Genomic DNA, 15,571 nt, shown 5'->3' on the forward strand with positions numbered 1-15,571 from the left:
AATGGTCAACGTTGTGGAAGCTGTGTTATGAATTCTTGCATCACCATCCATTTGGATTAGTATTATCCAGTATGCTCACTGCTCGGCACGTAACAAATTGTAGCTGTTCATTTATAGAGCTGCACAACACTGAGTTATGTTAAAAGGTGCAGCAACGGGTGTGACTAACTAGACTGCTTTTTGTCATCTGTCTCTAATTGAGCAAGGAAGAAACAACCACGTTCTTAGACAGCAGTCACCAATATTTATCAGAATATAGTTCAGTTGTCGGGTTTCGAATAATCTGGAAGCTGAAAGACCACTTGCTCAATGAAACAAGAATGGTAGTTGACCGTTTATTACCTTCTCTGTTCCTGTTCTCCCTAATGCCTCAATGATATATTTAGATCTGTGGGACTATTCTGTAGCGCTGCGAAAGCAGGCAGGACTTCAAAAGGACAGTGGTCCAATTGTTCTTAATTTTCTTGAATCTAGTGAGACGAGATGCTAACTGAAGAACCTGGTTTTGTTTAGCTGGTAGTGAGTGGTTTTTGCAAAGTAGTTGAGGTGCATGAGCAATGGACAGTGCTGCTTGACTGCCAGTAGGGGTTGAACTATGCAGTTTAAGCAAGCTGGGGCAGGGCAGCAAGGTCCAAAATGCTCTATCATAGCTCATTTCGACAGATTATTGAAAGGAATAGAGAGCTATTGACGTAAAAGGAGAGATTACGGGAGGTTGACCATGAGCTAGAGTTCTATTAAGTGTCTAGACACTGTTCAGAAATGGCAGGTGACAGAACCCAAGCAAGACAAGTCAGCGCAGAAGCCAATACGTAGGGATTTGTCAACTCTTCCTTCCTGGGTCTTCTGATAAATCAATTCTTATGAAATAGAGACAGTTTACTCTTGAATTTTAAAACAAAAATAAATTGGAGCACACTGCCAAAGATAGAGTGCTTTATTTAGCAGATTGTCACCACCCTTTGAGACTATGTACAGCTTGCTTTGCTGAACAGTTGGATTGTAAAACCCATTTGAAGTTGTTCTCCTGACTCTGGTAGTGAGTGTCAGTCTTGATTGCTGGCTGTTTCAAACCTAAAACCTCAAACCTATTTTCAAAAGAGAGAGTGCATTTGTTTGGTTAATATTGCATATATTTTGCATAATGTGGCCTGATTGCCGCAAGTTTGACGAGCATTGAAATCCTATTGGACAACATTAGCTGAATACCATTCTCATCTAAATCAGTGTAATGGCTACCTCCATATAATGAATATTAATCTTGACCTTCTATTCATTTCATTAGGTACACTGAAATGTGTCTTTTAGATTAATAGAAACCAGTGCGCCTTTATTTAATCCCGCCTTTTTTAAAAATCTCATTCCAGCTTAAATCTTACAAAATGGATTTTAGTTTACCTTTCCAGCCCAAACATAATTATCTTTGGAGAAGTATCTTTCTTTTTATCAGTGTATGGATTTCAAATTGAACCTATTTTTCCCTCATCAACTCATTGGCCAAATTAAACTTCTGGTTTAGTACCAATTGGAGTGATTTGTAACTCCAAAATGTAACTTGCACATCAACAATCTAATCAAGGGACCTGTAGGAAAGTGCGAAAAATAAATTAAGTATCCTATTGTAAACATGAGTTGCAATGGGTGATCTATTACATTGTTCAAAGTCTGGCTAACTTATTTGTCTTTTTCTTTAAACTGAAAAACGTTTTGGTCACAAAGTACCTTTTTCCACACAACTGCTATAGTTTGGTGAATGATGTGAACTAGCATCCACTCAAGTGACAGTATTGCAGTAGCATTATCTGTAACATAGCATCAGATATAGTTCATCAATGCATCTTAAAATTATGCAAGGTATTTTTCCTCTAAGCAGATTTTTATTTTCTGTATCTTAAATGGCTAAGGAATAGGGAAATCTGTTCAGTATTTTATTTGTATGGCCTTACAGATTACACAATTTGTGTCTCGGTGTTGCTGAGAATTCTTCTAGCAGAAAGAAATTCTGCTATTTCTTTTTCTCCTGTTGTCTTCCCAGCAATGTGATTGTTTAAAAAAAATGGTTAACAAATTCTGTAAGATCACACTAGTTTCCATAAATTTCAGGGATGTGTCTGACTTAACTGGAATTATTTTTGTTTTTATTGATGTACTTTTGGACCAAATATATACGATTTTTTTAAAATACCAACGTGTTTTCATTGTAATATGTTGAACACACAGCTTGTTTTTATAAAATTTCTCAGTGGAATTGTAGCTTTTAATTTAAAATTTATAAATTAATTGCTTGCACTAAGTGTTTGCCAGCTGCATGACTTCAAATAAAATCATAAAACAGAAAGTTTGATTATTGAATGTCCTCTCCTAAGTGCACTGCCAAACAACTTTCAATGCTAAACAGCCCACTCCCAGAATTATGAAATACAAATTGTGCACCCTTTTTTTTTAGTTTGGTTTCTTGATATAAATTACAGGTAAGCACTTGGGAGCTAAAAAGTTGCACTTTTCTGTACCTATAATCTTATAAAAAAAAACATTTGAGATACACTGATTTTTTTTTTACTTGAGCTGGTGTGATCTTTTAACATGTTCCTACTTGACTGTTTCACATTTTATTAGCTTTTTGCCACAGAAGTAGTAAATAGCTTGTATTTTATTTTCTTGTACAGTATCTTGTAGACTAAGAATAACTGTATTGCTGTTTTCTAGGCAGCATTAGCTACTTCTGCATGTATTGATATTGTATGATTTTCTACGGTTTTATATTGTTCAACCATTTAACAAAAGAGTCTGAGGGCTTTTTGAGCATTTACAGACTTTGCAGAACCATTTTAAATTTTACAAGCTGGCCTTCAAGTGCACCACATAAATCATTAATGCAAAATAAAACCAATTTGAAAGCAAATCTCATGTTTCATCATGGTATATGTGACATTTTAAACTGCAAACTACAACACCTCCAGTTATAAGCTTTAAACCTAGGGGACCTCGTTTTAAAGCAGTGTGTAATAAAGCTTTTTTCTTTGATTATCAGTTATTAATCAAGAATTGAGAAGATTCTTCTGAGCTGATTTTGACCTTTAGAATTATTAATATAGGGCTTTTTGCTTCACTGTCAAAGATTCTCCCTTTTTCAATTCCATGTGTACGTCCTCTATTACCATGCAGTCATTAACATCTCTGTAGCCATGCACAGCACCTAATTTTCTAGCCAAGCTGGACTGCACTACTTATTTCTATTTATTTGTTTTTCTAATGTACAAATCATCTTTTGTGGATTTTTTTCATGAGTGCCGCTGGCATGGCCCACATTTCTTGCTCATCCCTAATTGCCCTTGAACTGAGTGGCTTGCTAGGCCATTGCAGAGGATATGTAAGAGTCAGCCATATTGCCGTGGGTCTGGAGTTGCATGTAGGCCAGACTGCGTAAGGATGGCAGATTTCCTTCCCTAAAGGACATTAGTGAACCAGGTGGGACCCTAGGCATCTGGATTATTAGTCCAGTGACATTACCACCACGCCACCATCTCTCCACTCTACAAGACTATATAGCACGTTTCTCTCAGCTGCTGCACTTCGGATTTTTTTTTTGCTTGCTGCTACTAGGAAGATTCCAGGACCCTTCTGACATAACTTTAAGAAAAAGTTAGTTGCCTTGAGTAGGCAAATCACCTCCTTTCTGAAACAAATTTTGAATATTTTATTACCAGAATCTTCAGACAAATTAGTCAGAGAACCATAAAGTGAATTGGCCAGATTTCAATTACTTGTGAAATTTGAAAATTTAAGTTGAGCCTGTCGATAAGAATGTACGAATGACCATCTTTGTCAACATCATCTTTCAATTTTACATTCTTCCACAAACCTACCCACCTAATCATCAGATTGATATTCAGGTCCAGATGTTGCCATCTTAATTGTGTCTAAAAACTTGTTTACTGGAATGAAAGGTATTTACAATAAGTCAATTTATTCTTCAAAGAACACAGTTAAATCATCTAAAGTTGATTATAAGATTTTGGGCAAGGGATACAGGGGTGATATGACAAAAAGCTTTTTTACATAGCAAGTGGCAATGGCACTTGCTGCTTATGAGGGTGGTGGAATTGGTGACTATCCATGATTTCAAAAGAAAATTGGATAGGCACTTGAGAGAAATAAACTTGCAAGGCTACAGGGATAGAACGGGGAGATGGGATTTGCCACATTGCTCTACAGAGAGCCAGCATAATGGACCGAATAGCCTTCCTCTATGCTGTACTAAGCTTGAGCAATATCTTTGCTGAAATGTGTGAAGAACATGATTTTTGAAAAAAACTTCATATTTAGGAAACTTTTACTTAATCCAGCTGCTGTTTTTGTCTGCTTGATTCTTTTTTTCAGTTTTTCATATGCAGTTCACCTGAACTTCAGAATTAATACAGCCATCCTTTCATAAATGCCTCAAGATTTTAGCCTTATTGTCAGGTCAAAAATCTAATGGATTGCCTTAGAATGAATTAAATTCATCCTCATGGAAGTGGTGACTGGGTCTCAAACCATCTTTGAACTAATAGTTGTAAAAAGTTAAATGATGGCATGCAAGAGAGGTAAGGGGTGGGTGTGAGTATGGAGCACTCAAAATGGTCAGAGAAATCTAATCTCTGTATAACAAATGCTTAAAATCTTTGAAGTCATTATATGATTCTCCTCAATCTTTTAAATCCATTCCTAACTCCCTTCATCCTGTCTACAACAACTATTTACAAAACATTTTCATACAAAATCAATTGTTTCCAAAATTTGAAGCCTTTACATTCTTGTCTTAACTGCAATGAAGCTTTGATGTGTCTCAAAATCTTCTAAGTATAGAACTGTGTTTTGGTGAGATTAAATGAACTAAATTTCAAATTTTTCCCATCCTGATGGACATTTCTATAAACAGTGATTACATACTGCAAGTCTTTGAAATCTGTGCTGCAAATCTATAAGAAAGATAATGGACTAAGTAGTCAAATTCTGTATAGGCCAGTGTCAAACTTGGTTATGGAACTGATCCACATTAAGGTAGTATCTACTCTTTTCTGACTAAGAAAATAAGTCTCTGATCCAAAAGTTAGACACCATAGGCTGCTAGCTATGCATCTTAAAAGCCTTCAAGTTGGCACAATATATTGTCTGATGACTTCAAAGTAATTTTAGCCCAAATAACTGGCCTTGAGATTGCCGTTACCACATCAGGAATTCCTGTTTTGAATAGGTCCATAAGTCTATCTGCCACAATATGGACCAAAAGTATTATCCTGAAAAGATGACAAAACTGGGTAACTATTGACACATTAGTTTGACATCGATAATAGTCAAGGTGCTTGAGGGGATCATTAGGGATGCAATATATAATGTCTTGGATATATTGGGGGCCCTCAATTTTTGTTTTGGCCATGTTAAAGTACTATCCTGGTCCCACTCTCCATTGCTAAACCTGCTATTTGATCATTATCCAGAAATGCAGGAGATTCTCTCCATCACAAGCTGTCATCTTAAACCACCTTCCCATGTCGTCTCCAACCTCCTCTCCAGCAACAAGTGCGAGGAGCTTGGACTTTTTTTCAAATAGTTCAAGACCATCTTCAGCTACCTCTACTTACCACATTCCCTGCTGCCATAGCCCTAAACTCAGGTTAAAATCTAGGAAAAAAAACTATCTCCTGCCTTTGCTCTACAAACTGTCCGTAATACGCACCTTTAGTTCCCTCAATCCTATTCCGACCAACCTATTGACCACCCAACTTCCCTCTTGACCCCAATGTTAGCTGATACTGTTACCTGCTTTAAATGTGTCATCATCATCCCCTCTCCCCTCAAAAAACCAGCCCTTGAACTCTGTCATTGCGAGCTACTGCACCATCTGCAATATCCATTTCCTCCAAAGCCCTTGAACATGGTGTAACCTCCCAATGCTACCTATCTTTCCCAAAATTCTATGCTTGAATGCTTCCGATCGGGCTTCTGTCCCTGCCACAGTGCTAAAACATCCCTTACTAAAGCCACAAATGGCATGCTTTCTAACTGACCATGATAAATGAGCTGTCCACGTTCTCCTTGACTTACCTGCTGCCTTTGTCACAATTGGGCACACTATCCTCTTTCAACACCTGTCCTCCATAATTCAGCTGGATGGAAGTACATTTCCTTGGTTCCATTCTTATCTATTGAATTGGAGCTAGAGAAACACCTGCAATGTTTTCTCTTTCAAAACCTGCACCATTACCTCTAGCATCCTCCAAGGATCTATTCTTGGTCCCTCTTTTCTCACCTACCTTCAACCCATAGCTATCAAAAAACACATGTACCCTGACAAAACTCAGCTCCATCGCATCACCTTTTTTGCAATTCTCCTACTCTGATTTGTCACACTATCTGCCACCCAGGTAAGCAAAAGCATTGCTCAACTTCAGCCCTGCCTTAGCTCATTTGTTAAAACCTTCATCCATGCCTTTTTTACCTCTAGATTTGACTATTCCAATGCTCTCCTGATCAGCCTCCCCATCTTCCAGTCTATTTGAATTTGTGCTCTTCCAAAATTCTGCCCATTTCTTAACTTGCACAAGGTCTCATCACCCATCTCCTGTGTTTGCTACCTTCTGGTCCAACAACACTTCCATTTTAAAATGGTCTTCCTTATTTTCCTTTCATGGTCTTACTCCTCTGTATCTCTACCTACTTCAGCCTCTGAAGCCTTTGAGAACTCTGTGCTGTTCTACTTCTGACCTGAGCATCCTTGGTGTTAATTGCTACACCTTTGGCGCCTGTGCTTTCAGCTGTCTTGGCCCTAAGTTCTGGCTTTTCTTCAATAAACCTCTCTACCTCTACTTCTAAGATGCTTCTTAAAATCTCCCTCTGTGACCAAGCTTTTGGTCATCTGTCCTGAGTGCTTTCTGTGGCTCAATGTCAAAAACGTTTTCATTGAAGTCGCTATTATAAGCCTTGGGGTCTTTTTGCTACATTAAAGCCAATATGTGAATGCAAGCTAATGTGCTAAATTGAGAACTGGTTGGAAGGATATAGGCAGAAAGTGGTTATTGATGGATTTAGATTTGCTAGTGGTGTCCTTCACCTCTTTTTAAACTAATTTCCTGGATGTAGATGTCGGGGCATGATCTACAAATTTGTAGATGATGCCAAGATTTTTGGTAGCACTGTAAACAATACTGTTTGAAGTATTTCTTGATATACTTGGAGGTTGAAAGACTGACGAACGATGTTTAATTTGGAATAGTGCAGTGTTATGCATGTGGGCAAGACAAATGCTTCACATACATACACCCCTCAGGAAAAAGTGGAAGAAAGAGCTGGGCATTCTCTGAAGATTCGTGAATAATGCTGTAAAGTGGTAGCTAAAGTGAATAAGAGTGCTGGAATGCATTTATAGAACAATTGATTATAACAAAGGCATGCTGTTTTGTCCTTCTACAAGAACTTGATTTAACCTCACTTGGAATATGTCACATTTTTGGTGTCCTCACATGGTGGGTGATATTGAGAAAAGGTTGTAGAGGAGATCTAGTCTCATTCCCAGTTTAAAGCATCATGGTTATCAAGTTAGGCTAAAGAGTTGGGACTGTACACTTAAAAGCAGCATTAACTTAAGTGATCTGATTGAGGTTTATAAATGAAGAAGAAAATAGTAGTGGTCGAGTTGACTGTTCCAATTAACAGGTTAGGGAAGACCAGGGACCACAATTTGAAGTTGTGTAAGGCCAAATCTAGGTTAGATGTCAGGAGATGGTTCTTTTCCCAAAGAATAATGGACCTCTTGGGGAGGAAAATCAGGTAAATATTGCAAGAAATTTGGAGCTAGAGTGATCTTGTTGACCAATTTTGATCAAATGGGGACACAGGGTCTCCAGATTTCCCCCAAATTTGCCTGGCTTTTTATCTGGTTTTTCATCTTCCCTAAGTGATAACATGATTTTTGGGTATCACAACTGTGGAACAGACAAGATGAACCAGGGGGTCTTTCTCTGTTGATAAGCTGGTAGCGTTGCACTGGACTTCCATTGGTAAATATTTAAGTATTGGCTATGAGAGGCCAATTAATACTGCAGGGTAAAGCCCAGGTCATGCATGACTGATTTACTCATTTTTCTAAATTGATGAGCATACAGTGAATATAATATCTGGTCTTTCAAAATGGGTCAATAAAGTTTACTTAAGGCTTCTTTTGAAAATTAAAGCCCATTATCTTCAAGATAAACTTATGGCATGGAGAGAACAATAGCTTAAGAATAGAAAGTAGGGAAGAAGAATGAATTAAAACGGGCTCCATGTAGTGTGCTTACATTATCTATGCATAAATGATGTAGACATGTGAAAAGAGAAAATACCAAAGTTAGCCGACATATTTCGTAATTGACCAGCTAAAGAAAAGCTCGCAAAAGGACACAGGAAAGTGGCATAGATGTGGTAAATGCACCTATGTAAGTATCCATGCTTGGAATATAACAACCACATGTAGGGAAAAATAGAATGGAATTTACCCCAAATGATAAATTCTTAATGGAGTGAAAGACCATGAATGGCTGAGGGGATGCAGATGCACAGATGTTTAAAAGCAATACAGGAAGTGGAAAAAGCAATACAAAAAAAATTTGTCTGCAGGCCATTGTTGTATCTCCTGTTGCAAAGAGAGTAAGCTAGCCGAGGAGGTTGTATGATATTTGGTGATATTACTGTTAAATTTATTACAATCCACCTTCCCAATTTGGAACAATCATATTGTACCTGGAAAATGAATAAATGCAAAATTACCCACCAGTGATATGGTCTATTTTAGTAATGGATTGAAATGTATCTTTCACAAAGTTCTCTTTCTCTCCATGACTTGGATTATTAGAATTTTCCTTTTTAGGAGGTGTCAATTCTCCCTTCTCTTACTGAAGCTGTAGGCTGAAATTTTTCCTGTGGGCTTCAGGACACTGAGCTCAGAACCAAATGGGGTCCTAACAGTGCGCCAGCACATCTCCAAAGGTGACCTCCTAATTGGCTACTTCTATGCCTTTCCAGTTCCACTAGAAGAGGTACACACTGCTGAGGCAGGTAGGATATCAAGAGGGCGTCCTAACATGGAAACATCCTGGAAGGGGTAAACATAAAGTTTTCAAAGCGGCCAAGCAGGCAGGCCCCTCTGATGGGAGGAAGGCTGCTTTGGATGGCTTGTTAAGGCCACAGGGACTGCCTTTCTTATCCACAGCCCCCACTTTGGGGCATGGACCCTCTGGCTTCAATGGCCCCCTGGACCTCCACAGGGAGGCCACTTCCATGGAGCTGGCAGCCTTCACATGCAGCTGACAAAATGCTGGTGGACCCTCTAATTTGACCTTAACTGGGGCCTTAAATATATTAATTTACTTTGTGCCTGGTTAGCAGGCAGCTGATTTATCACCCTGCCTGCTCCTGAAAATTTCCCCAGTGGCAAAAATGCATTGGGAAACTGTCCTGACCTGGTTCCATGCTATTTCCCTAGCCATCCCCACTTCCAAGCCTGCCACCGATGTGAATCTTTGGAGTTCTCTACCCCAGAGGCTGAGGTTGCTCCATCATTGAATACGTTTAAGGCTGGGATAGAAAGATTTTTAGAATCTCGGAATTACAGAATATGGGGACCAAACACAAGTGGAGGTGAAGCCTTAGATCAACCATGATCGTATTGAATGGCGGAGCAGGCTTGACGGGCTATATGATGTACCCTTGCTCCTATTTCATGTGTTCTTGTGTTCAACACAGGGATGGGAAAATTCTGCCCTTTGATACTACTTCCAGCAAACGATTGAAGAAATTTCTGAAATAGATTATTTAAGCAGCTAGGAATTAGGAACACCTCATGAATGGTGCATGTGTAAAGTTGTTATACTAGGTGATGGATAATTTTATTGTAATATTTATTGGATCACCACACTGGTAGTTCATTATTCTAAATTAAGGATAAATACCTATGACAGTTCATTTGAAAGATTCAACCGTATCATTCTATGACAAAATAATCTATCATTGAGATTTCAAGCAACTTGATCAGAATGTCTGCATCTGTGCAAATCTACTATTGTGTGTGAATCTCCAAACCAAACTTGTGGCTGTTGGGAAGTATGGAGACATACCCACTTAATCTCGAAGAGCTTGGGTTCAATTAGGTAAGTGTTGAGGTTTAGGAACCTCATTTTCTCTCCAAACAAATGCAAGTGTACTGCTGGATTTTAACTTAATATTGTGTAGTTAACTCTCTCAAAGCCTCAATAAACATTGTCCTCCTTGTTCAGTTAGGATTATCCTACATGTTGAAACTTTGGCTTACAGTGTCATCAGAACCTGTTGGAAAAAATCCCCAGTAACAGTTTTACCCCATGAGAATAGGGTCTGTAACAGGATTGACTCCATTCCAACATCCTAGCCCAAGTATTTTGTCACCGAGATAAAAACAAAAAATTGCGGATCCTGGAAATCCAAAACAAAAACAGAATTACCTGGAAAAACTCAGCAGGTCTGGCAGCAACGGCTGATGAAGGGTCATGAGGACTCGAAACGTCAACTCTTTTCTTCTCCGCCGATGCTGCCAGACCTGCTGAGTTTTTCCAGGTAATTCTGTTTTTATTTTGTCACCAAGCCCACTCAAGACAAAAATGGCATCTTTTTCCCCATTGGTACCTCCAAGAAGGATAACTAGTTGTTTAGATGACAACTCCAGATTTGAACACTGTAGGTGGAATACAAGAAGCAAAAGTTTGTTCTGAGTGCCAACTTTAAAGTAACAATGGCTTAAGTTTAAGAATGGCTTGTTGTCTTCACTATAAGTCAGAGATGGGTTTCTTTTTATCAGGATTCCATAAGCTTTTTGTTCAGTAAATTTCACAAAGTCTCTAACTGAATAAATGATGCACCTTAAACAGCAAGAAAGTTTGGTAATATAATTTGCCTTTCCACACTCAAACTGTACTGACATTTTAACATTCTAAAATTCAGAATATTTGAGATTAACCATTATAAGAATTGAATCTTTTAAGAACCTAAAACTTCTTTGCTGTCTACAGAATATTTGCAAGTTTAACAGTTAAAAAAGAGTGCAGCTACATGGTATGGATCAGTTATCTAAATCTCGCCACTTTATTGCACACCAAATCAAATAACCACTTGTATGAGACAGAAAAAATAAATGATGCATTTTGACTGCAAATCTTTATACAATATAGACATGGTATAAGCAAAATTATTGAACACAAGCACATTATCTACACTGCCTATTATGGTTGGTTTTGAAAAAATTCAGAGAATGGTAATTTCAGTAGTTGAGTTTCGGTTCATGCTGCCTTCGTACCATAACATGTCCACCTTCTCAAAAGCCAAATGACCTTTCTCACCTGCACAATCAGATGAAAGATAATCTAAGCAACTGTAACAAGGCTCCACATTTTGAACATTAAAATACATTTGTCAGGCAGATGTTTCATTAGTTTTACTAATAAGTTGGTTAAAATAATTGTTCAGGAGAAATTTTGCTGATTTTTCTCCAAAAATGAGTAGTTAATAATAATGTGCAAGGATGTCATGACATTGAGTTGCCACTCAAACACAGGAAGCTATCCCTGAAAGCTAAGGATAAAATGTTTGTTGAACCAAAGGAGGAATTATTAAGATGATTGACCAAAAGCATGATCAAGGAGGGTTTTGAAGGAGGGCAGCAGGTGGAATGACCGAGGAGTTAGGTAAGGATTTCCAGATCATGGAGCCTGTATACTGGAGGCATAGCTACTAATGACATTGTGATGGGGTTTGCAGAAGAGGCCACAGGAACAGAGTCATGGGGGAGGGGTTATAGCCCTGGAGAAACTGAGATGGGAAGAAGCAAGACTATGATGGTATTAAATTCAAGGACGAGAATTCTAAATTTGAGATACTGAACAGGAGCCAGTGTTAGTGAGATGAGATGGATCAGTCAGATCAATAACACAATTTATGGAGGAAGAGCATTGGAATAGTTGAATCTACAGCTGACAGGTATGGTGAGTGTTTCTATGATAGATGAGCTTACTTTGGGGTGGAGGCAGGTGATGTTACTAAGGAGGAAATGGGCAATTTTTTGAATGGGGTGGTTGTGGGCGGGAGGGGTGTTATTTACAGCTCAATTTGGAGCTCGATAGGACACTAGTTATGAGCAGCCTGGTTTAGCCTGAGACTGGACAGGAATGAGGATGGAGCCAGCGACAAAGCCACGGAGTTTGTGCTGGGAGCCAAAGGTGATGTGTTTTATATTCTCAGTGTTTGGCTGGAGGGAATTACGTCTCTTGAGGGACCAAATGTCAGCCAAGTAATTCATTGTGTGAAATGTTTATAAATAAGCTTTATTTCTCATTTTGGTTATCCTATTGGATTTACAATAAGCATTGCACACAAAATGACTTACATGTGAAATGCTGTACTAGAGGATGTTGAGTCACATTCTTCCATTTATGTCCTTTTAAATTTTAAGACAAAAACCCAATGCGAATGGCAATACTTACAGGAGATTTCCCACATGGAAACATATGATAACCATTTTACTGCTGGGCCAACCAAGTATATAAACAATGCCATTCAGAAATATTGAAAATGTTTAGATTTGTGGCTCATTCAACAGCTTAGTGAACCAATCCAGAAAAGCAGCTGAACCATCCAAACCAGGAAAGTCTGAGGTTTGATCTGCAAATATGTAAACTGTTCTTGGCTAGGGCAGCAGCAGGAGTTTGTGCTCCTGAGTTAAGCAGAAAGAAATTGGAACTGCTTCTTGCTTTAAAGCATCCAGCCAGACAGCTCTGTTAAAATTACTTTAGTTTTAATGTTGAGTGAAGGAGTTAGGTTCATTGGTGATGCCCTCTTGATGGAATAGATTACCAACACTCAGTGGCAAGGTTAACAAATCAATAATAGCCATTTGGATGAGGTATTAGACAGTAACTGGTACTTTTTGAAATGTGGTCCAGAAGAAAAATAGCAAATTGATGAGAAAAGAGAATAGAGTTTATATTCCAAGAAAAAACATTACCAAAAGAGTGGAGGACTTCTCTTGCTGTATCACGCACATTCACTCTTTGAGAGCGGCACAAGCTGGCAATCTGTTCAATGCTTTCCACAGCCTTGAAGGAAGAACAAATTGAGATCCCATTTGATATAATTTATTACCTATGTCCAAGAGCAAGTTTAATAGTTCTGTTACAAATTGAATGTTTCCCAACTCTTCATCTGTGTTTGCAACACAAGGCAACTTGATAGTTCAGTAATTTTCATGGGCTACCCACCATGCTTTTTTGTTCACTGAAAGGCAGAATGTATGCTAGTCAGACTTGCTCAGTCCAAAACTACTAAGCAGATTTGCTAACAGAAGATCTACAAATTAGCAAGAAGCTAGAGATATGAATACTTATAAAGCGATTAAATCAATACACTAGAACTTTTAGCTCAAGCAATCATGTCTTAAACAGTGGAGACAGTGGCGTACTGGTAATGTCACTGGACTGGTAATCCAGAAACTGAGACTCATACTTGGGGGACATGGGTTCAAATGCCACCATGACAGCTGGTGGAATTTGAATTCCGTTAATAAATCTGAAATATAAAGCTAGCTTTAGTAATTTAGTAAAGCTTCTAGCTTTAGGCTAAGACAACTATCATTGATTATTGTAAAAGCCTATCTGGTTCACTAGTGTCCTTTCTTACTTGGTCTGGGCAACAGATGACTCCAGACCTACAGCAATATGGTTGACTCTTAACTTCCCTCTGAAATGGCCTAGCAAGCCACTCAGTTCAAGGGCAATTAGGGATGTGCAACAAATGCTGGCTTTGTCAGTGATGCCCACAACCCATGAAATAATAAAAAAAGTTTGATTAAGCAAGACTTTTGGAATACATAGATTTGTGAACTTCAGAAAAATATTGAATATGGACGACATTTAATTATTTGAAGTAGACTTGAAAGCTGAACTTCAGCATTGAACCAAGGATTGCTAGTAACAGAATGTCTTTACATTAAAAGATACTTTCACATTGTGGGTATTAAATTTTAGGCATCGACTTCAGCTTTCCAGCCATATCCTTCTTGCTTTCTAGCAGATATATGGATGAGTGCAATCTGCTGTATCCTGTCTCTATATTCCCCTTCCACCACCCCTTTTTATGCTGCAGAGGTTGACCTCTTGAAATGTTCTCACCCATATCCAGCTGCATGCAATGACATTGTGTGATTACAAGAAAAATATAGCCTCCACCCGTGGTCCTCAGATGCCTTTGCTATGCTCTTATCAGCTGACACACCAGCGGGCAAAAGTTGAAAAGGCTTTTGGGGTAACAAAAAGAGGAGCTTGTGCAGGTGCTCTGAGTATGCCCAGTGAAAAAGTAGAAGTTGTCTACCAAAAAACATTCTGGTAGCTCAGCAGCTGCTTCACCATTGCACTATAGCAGCCTCCCCAAGGCCTGCCAAAGGAAGTAATTGGCCCAAGTCAGGCATGTGTTCCCAGCACGGGCAAGGGAACGAGTTTCCCTGGTGCGAGTTATCTCAGTTGGAAACATGGCTGGGATCAGGGTAGATATCTGGGATCAGTGCAAGAGCTACCCTCTCAGTCATTGACCGCTGTCACCTCCTAGTTTAGAAAGCCTACCTCCTAGTTTAGAAAGCCTACGTCTAAAGTATTTCAAGATAATCTCCCTGATTAGTTAAATTAAAGATTAACATTTCAAAGATGACCCACTAGTCCAGTGAAATTTAACAGTCCAATGAGCTCTTTAGTATTTTTGCATTGTCTTTCCCCTCAAGAAGGTGAAAATAAATGATTCCAGCTAATGAAAGGCTTATTTAAATTTACAAAATATTGACCTTTCTGAAACGTTCAATGAAAAAAGATGTAATAGCATATTATTGTTTAAAACAAAACAATACTTTGTTCTGCTTATTGGTCCATCTCGTCAGCTTTAAATGTTAACTTTATATGATTTGTATTAATCATCATCTGGCCAGCTCTGGAAGTTATCTATGGATTTATAAAATTACAAAATTAATTATATTCATACAATGATGAGTTTAAGGACTTATATTTATTTTGAAATAGTTGCAAATCTATTTTGGTGCTGTCAGTAGAAGCACTAAGTGTACAAGACTCTTAACATACCTTTAGTTGTTTAAGTGCCATGCAGGCAGCTCTCTGGAGTTGTGGATCTTTTTCTTGCAAGGTTTCTGTGTAGTAGGCCAAAGCCTGAGAAATGTGAAATTGGACTAGTTAGCCAGTTATAAATTATTAAAATGACAAAAACATTAAACATATTGAATCCACAGCACAAAAAAACCACTGAACTGACAATTAGGCACTATTGATATCATTTTGTGATACACTTGTTAGATTTTGCTAGTTTGGGGCAAACTTGTTCGTGCAAGTATAGATTTTTAAATTTTGCCCACAATGTTGCTGGTGTGTCATCTGATAAGAGCATAGCAAGGGCATCTGGGGTCCTTGGTGAACAATGGCACAAGTAGTATAGCTCTTTCATCAATGAGATTAGAGAATTGTGAAATAAAAGG

At 38.4% G+C, this 15,571-nt stretch overlaps 1 protein-coding gene across 13 annotated transcripts in view; it reads right to left on the reverse strand.

Annotated features, from left to right (window-relative positions):
- Positions 1-919: 919 nt before the first annotated feature.
- Positions 920-15,571, reverse strand: part of ripor3 (RIPOR family member 3) — a 318,751-nt gene continuing 304,099 nt past the window's right edge. For 11 of the 13 annotated variants that reach the window (XM_041203684.1, XM_041203690.1, XM_041203694.1 and 8 more), the window contains 3 exons: positions 15,165-15,248; positions 13,049-13,139; positions 11,111-11,387 (listed from right to left, as the gene is read on the reverse strand). In XM_041203684.1, the coding sequence (XP_041059618.1) occupies positions 11,293-11,387; positions 13,049-13,139; positions 15,165-15,248 (270 nt within the window). In that variant the 3' untranslated portion in view covers positions 11,111-11,292. Of the gene's footprint in view, positions 1,089-11,110; positions 11,388-13,048; positions 13,140-13,173; positions 13,318-15,164; positions 15,249-15,571 lie in introns of those variants that run through there. The other 2 variants (XM_041203685.1, XM_041203691.1) reach the window with 2 other exon arrangements.

This window comes from Carcharodon carcharias, chromosome 14, assembly GCF_017639515.1.
Source record: "Carcharodon carcharias isolate sCarCar2 chromosome 14, sCarCar2.pri, whole genome shotgun sequence".
NCBI classification, from domain to species: domain Eukaryota; kingdom Metazoa; phylum Chordata; class Chondrichthyes; order Lamniformes; family Lamnidae; genus Carcharodon; species Carcharodon carcharias.